The sequence below is a fragment of the Castor canadensis genome, chromosome 3 (assembly GCF_047511655.1).
Source record: "Castor canadensis chromosome 3, mCasCan1.hap1v2, whole genome shotgun sequence".
NCBI classification, from domain to species: domain Eukaryota; kingdom Metazoa; phylum Chordata; class Mammalia; order Rodentia; family Castoridae; genus Castor; species Castor canadensis.
In genome coordinates, this window is record NC_133388.1 from 111,516,632 (window position 1) to 111,529,406 (window position 12,775).

Below are 12,775 nucleotides of genomic sequence, written 5' to 3' on the forward strand. Positions count from 1 at the left end.
TTTAATGATTCAATGCACTTTTTTTCTTCAGATACCTTTGATTTTCTCAGTCCAGTCATTTGCCTGTATCTCAATTCAGTCTGCTTAATCACTCTACGTCTATTTGAACAAGTTGCTTCATTTGTTTCCCAGAATCCTCCTTGTTCTCTTTGTAGAAAAACCATCTATTTTAACTTCTACTCAACTCACAAGTCAGGTTATAGTCATCTGTTCTTTAATCAAATCCTCTTCTCTAAGTTTTCACTATCACACTTAGTCATCTTAGTGGCAATGGCAGAATACCCTGAACTTGGCAGCTGAAACAAAAGAAATACATCTCTTGTTCTGGAGGCTGGAATCCAAGATCAAGGTTTCAGTGAGATTCTAGCTTTTGTTCTGAGACCTTTTCTCTTGCCTGTAGCGGGCACATTCTCCATGTCTGCTGTCATGTGCTCTTCTTTGTACCCATGCAGAAAGAAAGAGTTTTGGTCTCTTCCCCTTGAAGACACTGATCTCATTACAGGGCCCTCACTCTCATGATTTCATCTAAAGTTCCCACTTACAAATACTAACATATAGATAGTTTGAGTTTCAACATATGAATATTTGAGGACACAATAGTCAGTCCATAATACTCTTTCTGTAGGAATGTGTGTGATTGCTTTGAATTTTGTAGATTCTAAATAAATGTAAACTCAAACTGTGAGTTGTCTCATAGACTAAAACTGGGTTGCTTCTACACTTGTGCAGTAGGAAAGAGACTGATCAAGTTATATTGGTCAGTTTATTGTATTTAGTAAACTTAGTACATTAGTTAGATTGATGGACATATTTCTTCATAGGGAAGAAGCACCTGTTCAGTGTTTAACTTAATTAAATTCATTTAATTATGTTTCACCCATTGTATGGTTCATTGAACTATGTAATTTTTTAACATTTTATATAACTGTTGACGTCTTGATTCTGGGATTTACCAAGCACCTACTCACACAAAACATTCCTGGGAGGATGATAGGGATATTAATTAAAAGCCACACTAAGTGGAAAGATTGTAATGGGAGCAAGTTGGTCAAGTGTATTTACTGAGAAAGTCAAAGCAGAAATGAAATATTATATCCTCAATCTCAAGAGTCTGAAAATAAATTAGCTATATTTCAGTGTGAGAGTTGTATTGTTCACTCAAATATTAGTGTTTAGTAAATTTATTAAATAAATTAATGTTTAATAAAGTTCTAACTTCATTTGATATATCTGAAATACTTCATTTGATTAAAATACAGTTGGCAACAAGAGTATTCTTTAATATTAATAAGCTATGAATGTATGAAAATTTACTCTATTATTTGCTTGCAACTCAGAAATCAGCATTCTAAACTGTCTTGAGAGCTTTCCTTATGGTTCAACAATTAATTAAAACTTATCAAAGCTTAATTAAGTCATTGGATTGAAATGATAAACATTCAAGCATTATCTTATCAATGCAATTCTTCAAGATTTAATATGTGTACCCATAATAAAATTATTTCTTAAACTATACACATGGAGTTGATTACTTTGTTTCAGCTTTGGAAGTTGTTGACTCTATATTTTCAAGGAAATAATCTGATAAAGTGTAAAGATTTTTGTGACACATATGTCTCCACATCTCTCCATCATTGGCAATGATTGTACCTGTACTATGAATGCCATGACTTGATTTCTATACCCATGGTTGTCAGCAAGAATTTTGAATCCAGCTTCTTCTGGAAGGATTCTGAATTTTCCTAGAACACAAGCCAGGGATGAGGATGTCCCTGAGTCACAGACAGAGCCTGCCAGCTCCAGATAGTGCTGTGGAGCCTGGGTTACCTGTAGACAGCTCCTTCTCCTTACATTATACCTCCACCTTGATGAGATGTGGTCCTTAGTTCCCAAATGCCCACACAGAGCTTTCATTTCATAAGTAATGTGCATTTGAGAACAGATAACTACTTTAACACTTTTATTCCAGTATTGGTGTGGAAGGAGGGACACATAGAAGTTACTTGTCTAGAACAAGGAAAACAGTTTAATGGTTCTTCCTTGATTTGTTCATTCACTGATTCAGTGGTTTCTTGGGTCAGCATGTAAAGAACTCTAACTATGACATTTTCAACATTTATAAGGAAACTAATATAATAATTATAGTGTTGGAGTTACAGGATTAAGTTAATAGTTGGGTACTTCTTATAAACTGTGTGACCTTGAGTCAATTATAAAAATTTCATAAACATTGATAACATCTTCCATATTGTATAGCAATAGCAGTAATAACCATCTATTAAGATTGTTAGGAAAACTAAAATAATGTAAGTTATTCTTACACACATTCCATAAATATTACTGCTATCATTTTTTCCAGTTTTACTATTAACATAAACACAGATGTTATATGATAGATGCTGCAGAATTACTTTTGCTCACTGGGTTTTCCAGTGACCTGTTGTATGGATAAGTAAGTTCAGCAGTATTACTGGAAATATCAGCAGGGAGCTCTCAAAATGAGGTATCTCAGATAACTAAAAAGCCTTAGAATCAATGTTACAATCCTGATTTAACTAGAAGAATTTCCTAGGCTGACTCAGAAAATAAAGTTCCCCATTAGTTCACATAATGGACAGTCTCAACCCACACCAATAGTCACCCCCACCAGCCTGCTTGGTAGTTATGCTGCATTTGGGGTTTATTCCTTCTTTTTAGTCTTGCTCTCACTTTTGGATTAGCTAACCAAACAATGTTTTCACTTTGTCTCTGAAAGCTTTGACTTCCATTCATGCTCTCTTTCTAAGGGAACTTCACTGTTCTGAGTAGGTTGCTTTGCCATATTAAGGTACTGGGGACTCCAGTCCTGATCCAAGTACTTCTGGCCACAGACTGGTCCCACCAACATCAAAGAAGGGAAGGAGGTAGTGAGGCTCCAACTGTCACCTCCAAGAGTACTTCCTTCCCAGAAAGCCCAGTTTTTCTTTAAGGAAATAAACCTTTTATTTCTGAATTTTCAAGTAATTTTATCTCTACAAATTATGCATGATGAAATCCTACTCTTCCAAATTATGTAAGACACAAAAATAGAAAAAATATCGCTATACCAATTTAATTATGTAATACTTCATAGGTGTTATACCTGTCCATACGACACATGACGAGGCAAGTGAGAAGTTTGTGTCGAGTAAATAAAATAGGAAATAATCACCCAGGAAAATATTGCTGTGATTCAAATGAAACTGAAAATCCTTTGTATCTAGAAAATGTATTAAAGCATTAAGGCACTGTTTTGTGTATATTTGAGCCACTGATCACTTTTTACAATAGGCAGACTATCTGGTTTGTTCTTTTCTTCTTTTTCTTTTCCTTCTTTTCTTGAAAAAAAATTACAAATTGAGTTTCCTTATTGTTAAATGTTCACAAAAGCCCTGTGTAAACCCTCCTGATACCCTAGCAGGACCTTGTCAGAGCCAACTCAGGTTCTTCCCTCCCTGTTAATTCCTAGTCACTTTCAGTACAATTATTTCATGTCACATGTAACAAGAAAAAGGTCAGATTTACAATACAAAGAACTCCATTTTAGCCATAATATATTTTACTCTTTCTTTTAACAAAGGACCATATTGTTAGTGTAGAAAAAATGTGTCCAACACCAGGCACTCCATAAATATCAGTAATTCCCCATTATTCTAATGCCCTCCTTTGCTTTTTAGGTATGTTGATGTTATAAAATTTGGGTTTCCTGTTTCTGCTCCAGATTGTCATGGGTGTACTATATCAGGTATTAGGAAAATGTAGAATAAACTCCCAAGCCAGGAAACAACCCTGGCATGGCAGAAACAGCAACTCAAGGCAGTGCCGGACATGACACAATTCCTGCTTTGCTCCTGATGCCAACACCTTTTTGTTAGTATCTGGGCATGTGAACACTTTAATTTTTTCCACCTGTAAAAACAAATGCCACCATCCTGCCTTCCTCTCAGGGGTACAGTCATCATAGGACCAACAACCATGTTGTCATCATCAATCTGCCTTTCTCCAGAGACTGTAAACCACATACATACAAAATGTAGCATAAATGCTGACACAACTTATTTATTGAACTTTAATTTATCAAATCAAATATTTTTGGATCTTGTTGAGAACAGGAATATAACTACATAACCAAGGGGAATAGAATTTTCTAGAAGAACAAGAAAATTGGGGTGGAAAAAATTATATATGTTGGGCTGGAGTATTGCCCAGTGGCAGAGCACTCATCTAACATATGCATCCTGGCTCAATACCCAGTCTGTGAGTGTGTGTGTGTGTGTGTGTGCATTTATGCATTTGTTCATTTTCAGGCTAAAAGCAAACATTAGAGTTATATATTTTTATTTTTTGTCAATTATATTGTTTGATCGTTACATTTTTCTTCCTGGAAATTTTGAAATATGAGAAAACTATTGATTTAATAAGTGTAAACAAAGTCAAATTTGACTGATTAATTTCAATATTTTAAAACACAATTCTTTTAAGCTCTCTGTGTAGCAGTGATCATCTATATTGTAATGGTGCCTCCTTTCTGACACAAACACATGATTTTTTGATATTCTTTTCTATTACCCAAATTCTAGGCTAATAATAATTTCAGTAGCATATATTATGTTTAGGCCTGACAATTGCTAGTATGACTTCATTAGCTCAATGAATTTTTAAGATTCAGATTAGGTAAATATCTTATATTATTCTTTTAAAAATCATTGTTTTAAATCTTTATTAGATTCTTTCAGGAGATATTGAGATAGCCACAGGTTTTTATCCTCTTAATTGTTGATGTATATCACATAGCCTTCATATTGCTTTTTCAAATTGAGAACAGTTTCTCTTTGTATATGGTATTGTTTTATATTATTTTAAATTTTAATGTGTTAGTGGAAGTCTAGTTCACTAACCTTTTTAATTAAGAGCATGCAAACGTGAGTCATTTTGATCTGTCATTCTATTCATGACACTTATTCTATGTCATTTTTATTGATTCTCAGCCCTTGTTATGGGAATTGACTTTGCAGTTGGTATATTTTGTTTACCCTCATTTCTGATGGCTTTAAGTGTTACATAAGTTTCATCATTCTAATTTACAATATTGCTTGATCCTTTGTAGCATGCGTGCACACACACAAACATACCTACTTAAATTTATTGGATTTATTCAAGTAAGAACTAAACATACCTTCTTTGTGATATGGGAAATAATTCAGGGTTCTTCTCAATGCCTCAATTTCCAAAATATGTCTTTATATCTCTCTGGGTATTCATCTCCTTTCTCATTTTAAAGATACACTCACTGGACAGGTTTATTTAGACTTTTACATTCAATTTTCTTTCATATTTGTAATTATATATTCAGTGTCTTTACAATGTCATCACAGTAGCAGTTTTTCTCAGTATATCACTGTACCTGGATTTAAGATGGTCCAAGGTAAAAGTCTCTGTCCTTATTTTGCAAAACTACTCTGTAAATGTACTTTATCTTTGTAAGATCTTTGTGTTGCATGTCGCACCACAAGGGAGCAGCATTATCGCATACTTGGAATAAAATGATATTTATGTTATTAATCAGGTAGGAGACATGTATAAAAACCAAACCAAGCAGTCAGGTGGTCTAGGAAATGCTCAATGGAGCAAAATTAAACAGAATTTTTTATCCCAGAATTTCTTAAACTCTTGTAAACCAAGATGAGCTCTAAGGGGAAAAAGAGGTTGGTCATCCTGTTAGTCAGTTTTCTGTTACAGTTACAAAATACCTGAGATGATTAACTTAGAAAGAAGAAAGGTTTATTTTAGTTTATAGTTTCAAAATTTCAGAGGACATGGCTAAAGCAAAGCTATTTACCTCATGTCAGGTGAGGAAAAAAGAGAGACAAGAGGGGCCAGGGTCCCCAGTGACCTAATTTCCTTCCATATGCCCCATTTCCTAAAGGTTCTACCACCTCCCCACAGCATCACAGGCTAGGGACCAAGCCTTCCACACATGGCATATGGGGGCATCCAAGAACCACACCATAGCAGTCTTGTTTCCAAAATCTTTTTATGTATGTTTTTTTTCACACCATCCTCAAGAATACCACTTTGAAACACTGATCAATATAATCCACTTTAAAAATTAAACAAGGCCTAAAATACTTGAGGTATGTTTAGCTATTTTGTTATTGACTATTACTGACTTCCCATTTATTTTTAACTGAGATACCATTATTAAATATTTAAGTTTCATGTACCTTCAATTATATTTTAGTAGTTTTAAAACACTTATTTTTATTTCCAGAAAGTTACACATTCAAATTATCTTCTGCAAGACTGCATCTTTGAGAATGCATTGTTATATCACTACCTGATTGTTACAACCTTCCTGGCACTAAATTTGTGGGTAATACACTTTCCCTGAATAATTTGTTTTCTTCTCTCTCTCTTTTTTTTTCTTGGTTCTGGGGTTTGAACTCAGGGCTGTACACTTGCTAGGTAGGCACTGTACCACTTAAGCCATGCCTCCAGGGTTTTCTGTTCCAGTTATTTTGGAGGCAGGGTCTTGCTTATGCCCAGGCAGGCTTGACCCACAGTCCTCCTGTTTTAGTGTTCCTGCTGTAGGTGGGTTAACAGGTTTGCATTATGACGCCCATCTTTTTTCCATTGAGGTACAGATTGCTAGCCAACTTTTCTGACCAGGCTGTCTTAGAACCGCAATCCTCCTGACTCAGTCTCCTGAGTAGCTAGGACTAGAGGTGCAATCAATCCATCAGTGCCTGGATGTTTCCTACATTTTTTCATCATAAGTTTTATTTTGATTCTTTTTAGTGCTTGTCCTCTAATTAGTTATATGCTATCAAAGAATCAATAATCCGCTGGGTGGTGTGGGTCTAGACTGTAATCACAGCTACTTAGGAGGCAGAGACCTAGTGAATAATGGTTCAAGGCCAGCCCAGCAAAACAGAAGCAAGACTCAGCCTCAACCAATAGCTGGGCACATTGGTTGACAAGACCCCATCTCAATGGAAAAAAGCTGGACTTGGTAGTGCCCACCTGTCATCCTATCTCTGTGGAGAAGAACACATGAGGATTGTGCTCCAGGCTGGTCAGGGTATAAATTTAGATACTATCTCAAAACTAGTGAATGAAGAAAGAGCTATGCTCATGGCTCAAGTGGAAGAGCACATGCTCAGCAAATTATAAGGCCCTGAGTTCAACCACCAGTACCACAAAAAAACCCTCTAATAATCAAAGAAAATAACACATTCCAAACAAAGAAGAAATGCAAACCTCAATAATTCACTAAAGAGTTTGTGATTGATTTTGCAGGCTATGTGTCCTCAGATTGATTCTCAGGAGGATATCAGCTGTCCTCGGGTTGCACAGCACACATTCATGTGCAGCACATTAATGAATTTAAAAGAGATTTTCTGTCCCCTTTGCCAAGTTCTTTGACACAAGGAAGATGATATCTGCCCTGAAAAATCCAGGCAGTTTTGCACTGCCATGCCCCTCCCAAAACAATAGAACAGGAACTCCCTTTGTCTCCAGCTTTGTACTGAGGACTCCTTCTGTCCCAGAGCCCAGAGCTCCTCCTTTCCCTTTCCCTTCCCTGATTCTGAGGCAGGCAGAATTCTGAGATGTTCTCCAAAGCAACTGTTCACCAGTACAGAAGCCCTGCTAGTTTTCTCCCCAGGTATAAGTCGGTCTTGTGAAGAACAGGATACCACCATGTTTACACCTTGACAGAAGGGATTTTGCAACTGTGATTTGGGTTCTTAATTAGTGGACTTTAAGCTATTGGACTGACCTAATTAAGAGGACCCTTAAGAAAAGCTGGACAGATCTGAAGGAAGACAGATTCTCCTGCTGATTTAGGAGGAGACCATGTGGTGAGGATCCAAAGGCAGTCTCCATGCAATGGATGGTCCTGGTTGCCCATAGAATAAAAATGAGATGCCATTCTGACAGCTACAAGGAAATGATGAAGGGCAGATTGCAAGATGTCCATGCTTTCCCCAAAGATGGCAATTAGCCAGGGAGAAATGCCTCCTCTCCTTCCAAAGAAACATCCATTTGCACCAAAATCTTCATGCAGAAACACTCCTCCCACTGACAATAAAAAACTATAAAACCTGACATCCAATTAGACTTGGGGGACTACTGATTTCTGGGTCCCACTGCATGCCCCCACATGGCCTCTCCTTTAGCATCTCTGAAATAAACTTCTCTTATTTTTGCTGCTCAAGTTTCTAGCTTTGATTTCTATCTAAGTGCAGAAGGATCCTCACCACCCAAGAATCCCAGTAGCAATGAAGTCTGCTACCAGCTGCAGTGTTTTGAAGAAGATCTAAGTCTCAAAGCCAGAGATGGGTGCTCCTGCCAACCACTTGATTTTTTATGACCATAAAGAAGGACCCAGCTGACCCTAGCTGAGCCTGTACCATACTCCTAGCCTTGAAGACCATGAGGTGCTTTGTCTCTGTTGCTTTAAGACATTATGTGGTGATATGTTTTGAAACAATAGAAAATGAACTTACTCATCTCTAGGACTGTACTCAGGATTCCTTCTGTGTTCTTCAGCTCCTGGAAATATTCATGTATACTGAACACTGTAAACTGTGGTTCTCACATGGAGTTAGAAAGAGCAGTTGGCAAAAGGGGCTAGCTGCCCATAGTTTAGGTGTTCAAGGTTTCAAGTCACTAATGTGTCACCAGTGCAGTTGAGCTTTGCCTTTTCCTTGTTTACTTAATAGCCTCCATCTTTCTTCTTCTGAGGGTGATTATCTCACTTGATGCCAGCAGGTCTTCCCTTAACCTGTGTCCCTTAGGCACCAAAATCAGTGAAATTTCCCATATCCTGATTTTCTGTCAATCTGTACTTTTGCTTTTCTAGAGGGGTGCTTGGGTACACCAGTGTATATGCACTCCAATTTCATGACTTAATCACCTCCAAAGCCTCTACTTCTACAACCATCACATTGAACATTAGGTTACAATGTGAACCTTGAGGTGACACACACATTCATTTGGTACCAATATAGATGGCATACTGTGTTACAAAATGGTTTCCAATCAACATATGAAAGTGACTACCTTTTTCTTTGTGCCCTTGGAAAACTTTGGTATGTGTGTGGTGTGTGTGTGTGTGTGTGGATGTGTGTATTAACTCAGCACCTGAATATCTCATTATTCTCATCCATTTAATTCATTGAAATCACTGTTACAGGGAAGAGGAGGGCCGTCGTGCGGTCCGGGAGCGATGTTTCCCATTCTTGATAAGTGGGGAGGAGGAATCTAACTTGGATGGACGGTGCCCTTTAAGGAGCAGGGTGCCTCTCTTTCCTTTCCTGCTTCTGAGGGCCGGGAGTCAGGACCGCTGTCCTTCAACGGTCGGGCCGGCAGCAGGAGGGGCGGGACCAGCTTGGGATTGGCTGGTGTCGTCCGACCCACTTCGGTGCTCCCCATTCCCTCTCGCACACAGGCGCCTGCGCAATGGGCCGACCGTGGGGGGCGGGAAGCGCTTCAGGGCAGCGGAGCCCATGTCGGCCCTGAGGCGCTCGGGCTACGGCCCCAGTGACGGTCCTTCCTATGGCCGCTACTACGGGCCGGGGGGTGGAGATGTGCCGGTGCGCTTACCTCCGCCCTTATATCCGCCGCTTCGCCCCGAACCTCCCCAGCCTCCCATTTCCTGGCGGGTGCGCGGGGGCGGCCCGGCTGAGACCACCTGGCCCGGAGAAGGCGGAGGTGGCGAAGGCTACTATCTCCTGGAGGCGCCTGGTCGGAGCCAGGTCGAGCTGGAGGAAGCCACCGGTAGGTTTGAACTGGCAGAAGAGTTAGCAAACATGAAGACAGGTTAATACATACTGAGGAGCAGAAAAAAGATTGACGAAAAACTGCCAGAGAGATACATTAAACACTATTGACTGCCCCATTATTCCAGAAATGCTGAGTAAGGAGCAGCCACCATATCCTGGCTACAATTCTAACTACTGGAATTCTCCACGACCTCGGGCTCCATACCCAAATACATATCCTGTGAGATCAGAGTTGCAAGGACAGAGTTTGAGTTCTTACACAAATGGAGCATATGGTCCAGCATACCCTCCTGGCCCTGGGGCAAATACTGCCTCATACTCTGGGGCTTATTACGCACCTGGCTATCCTCAGACCAATTACTCCACAGAAGTTCCAAGCACTTACCGTTCACCTGGCAACAGCCCAACTCCAGTCTCTCGTTGGATGTACCCCCAGCAGGACTGTCAGAGTGAAGCCCCGTCTGTTAGGGGGCAGGTTCCAGGATATCCTGCTTCACAGAACCCTGGAATGACTCTGCCCCATTATCCTTATGGGGATGGTAATCGTAGTGTTCCACAATCAGGACCAACTGTACGACCATAAGAAGAAGCATGGGCTTCTCTTGGTGCTTATGGGATAGGCACCCGTTACCCCTGGCCTTCAGCTGCACCATCAGCACCACCTGGAAATCTCTACATGACTGAAAGTGCTTCGCAATGGCCTGGCAGTGGCTCTCCTCAGCCACCTCCTTCATCACCACCCCAGCAGCCCAAGGATTCCTCCTATGTGTATAGCCAGTCAGATCAAGGCGTGAACCGGCACAGCTTTCCTTGCAGTGTCCATCAGTACGAATCCTCGGGGACAATGAGCAATGACAGTTCAGATCTCTTGGATTCCCAAGTTCAATATAGTGCTGAGCCTCAGCTGTATGGTAATGCCACCAACGAACATCCCAGCAGTCAAGATCAGAGTAATAATCTTCCTGAAGAGTGTTTATCTTCAGATGAAGGTACTTCTCCAAGTGTTAAAAAAATCATAAATGTGCTGGAGAAGGTCCAGTATCTTGAGCAAGAAGTAGAAGAGTTTGTAGGAAAAAAGACAGACAAGGCATACTGGCTCCTGGAAGAAATGCTGACGAAGGAACTTTTGGAACTGGATTCCACTGAAACTGGGGGTCAGGATTCTGTCCGGCAGGCCAGGAAAGAGGCTGTTTGTAGGATCCAGGCCATACTGGAAAAATTAGAAAAAAAAGGATTGTGAAAGGATTTAGAATGAAGTGGAAGCCTGTTACTAACTTGGCCAAAGAACTTGTGAGTTTGGTTAGTTAACTGTCTTTGAAATGCCTGTTGATGTCAAGAAGCAATACATTCCAACTTTTCCTTTGATTTTAAAACTGAAAAACTGGCAAAGGAATGGAAGAACATTTTAGTTGTGAGCTTTTTCAGTTTTCAGACGAATGAATGTAACAGGAAACTATGAAATTATCAATATTGCCAAGTAGACTACTTCCTTAAGAAATTTATGGACATGTGGAGGCTGCTTCTTACCAGCAGGAGTGACATACACTTTTAAGTAACAGGCTATCAGAAACCTACCAGATAAGACTGGATATATGTGAGACAATTCTCTGTTTTTGTAAACATGTGGATTACTTGTCACATTTTTGTACATTGTGACTGCTTTCTGCATACACTTCACGTGTAAATTACAGCTTAGACTTGCCTCTGTTTTGTTTTATTTGCAGTTTACAAATATAGTATTATTCTCTACTTCTTTGTACATTTTGTAGTAATATGTTCAATATAATTATTCAAGAGACTCTATTGACACCCAAATAGAATGGCAATCCTGAATGAATTTATAGCCTTTTACCACTTGAATATATTGCAATGTGTAGTGAGTTCCTGAGGTAAATTGTTTGTCTTCCTTTTTTCCTTTGTATAGTTTGTTAGAGTTCTTCCCACTTCTGCTTTTCATAGTAGCAGGAGAAGGTGAATTTGAAAATAACAATGACATAATGAAAATGTTTGTGGATATTTTACTTTTTTATTATATTTGGATAAAGATCCAATTTATAATTACTTAAAAAAAACTGTATCTTTCCACTATTGCTGCTTCTACAGAGAGCCTTGGGATAAATACATGTGAAAAATTAAATGCAACAGTGAATAGAAAAAACAACTACAGAAAGCATCATGTGACTATTTGATAATATTGTTCTCCATGTAAACTGTCAGTTTAACTATCAGGATCCCTGTGGGCAGATTTCAGCTCAGTTCATAGGTAAAAATAATGAGGGGAAAGGAGATTAATGCTCAGGGAATGAATCAGCCATAGCTAGAGTGGGAAATTCATTATTTTCTTCTTTTAAAGGGAGGTTTGGTGTTTATTCTGAAAGTAAACTTCATAGAATTGTTTGTTTCATAATAAAATACTTTTTACTATTAATGACAGTCATTTTAGACCCAAATTTAAGAAAGGGATGTTTAACTGGCATAGCTTTGGTATCTATATGTTGTTATATAGAAGTGATGAAGTGACTTAGGTAAATAGGTTACCTTTTACATTAAGGTGAGGTCCAATATAGTATCTACTTTTGAAAAAAAAAAAGAAATCACTGTTACATTGTTAGAATAATGACAATGGCAATGTTTTTGAACAGAAGGGGTCTAGTTAATTTCCCTGGAGATTTTCCTAGAAGTAAACACAGAAAAACAAACTCCAAAATAATCACATTAAAAATTATAAAGAAAAGAGGTGTAAGAAAGGTGACATCTATCATGAAGCTGTTCATTTAGAGAAGATGAAAATACGGCCTTTGAAACACAAATGTAAATGTTTCATTCTACCTAAATGTAACTTTTATCTCGTATTTAGCTTCCATATCAACCAGGAGAAAGGAGAGATTTACTAATGAAAATAACCCCAATAATACTATAAGGCCATTTTTACATAAAATGTACATGAATTTTTGTGCATTGAGGGTTGT

At 38.6% G+C, this 12,775-nt stretch overlaps 1 protein-coding gene across 1 annotated transcript; it reads left to right on the forward strand.

Moving 5' to 3' along the window:
• Positions 1-9,226: 9,226 nt before the first annotated feature.
• On the forward strand, positions 9,227-11,555 carry LOC109684733 (BAG family molecular chaperone regulator 4-like). Its single transcript, XM_074068510.1, is given in 3 exon segments — positions 9,227-9,750; positions 9,753-9,805; positions 9,949-11,555. Coding segments are annotated over 3 exon segments (1,371 nt in total). The 5' UTR covers positions 9,227-9,530; the 3' UTR covers positions 11,047-11,555.
• Positions 11,556-12,775: the final 1,220 nt, after the last annotated feature.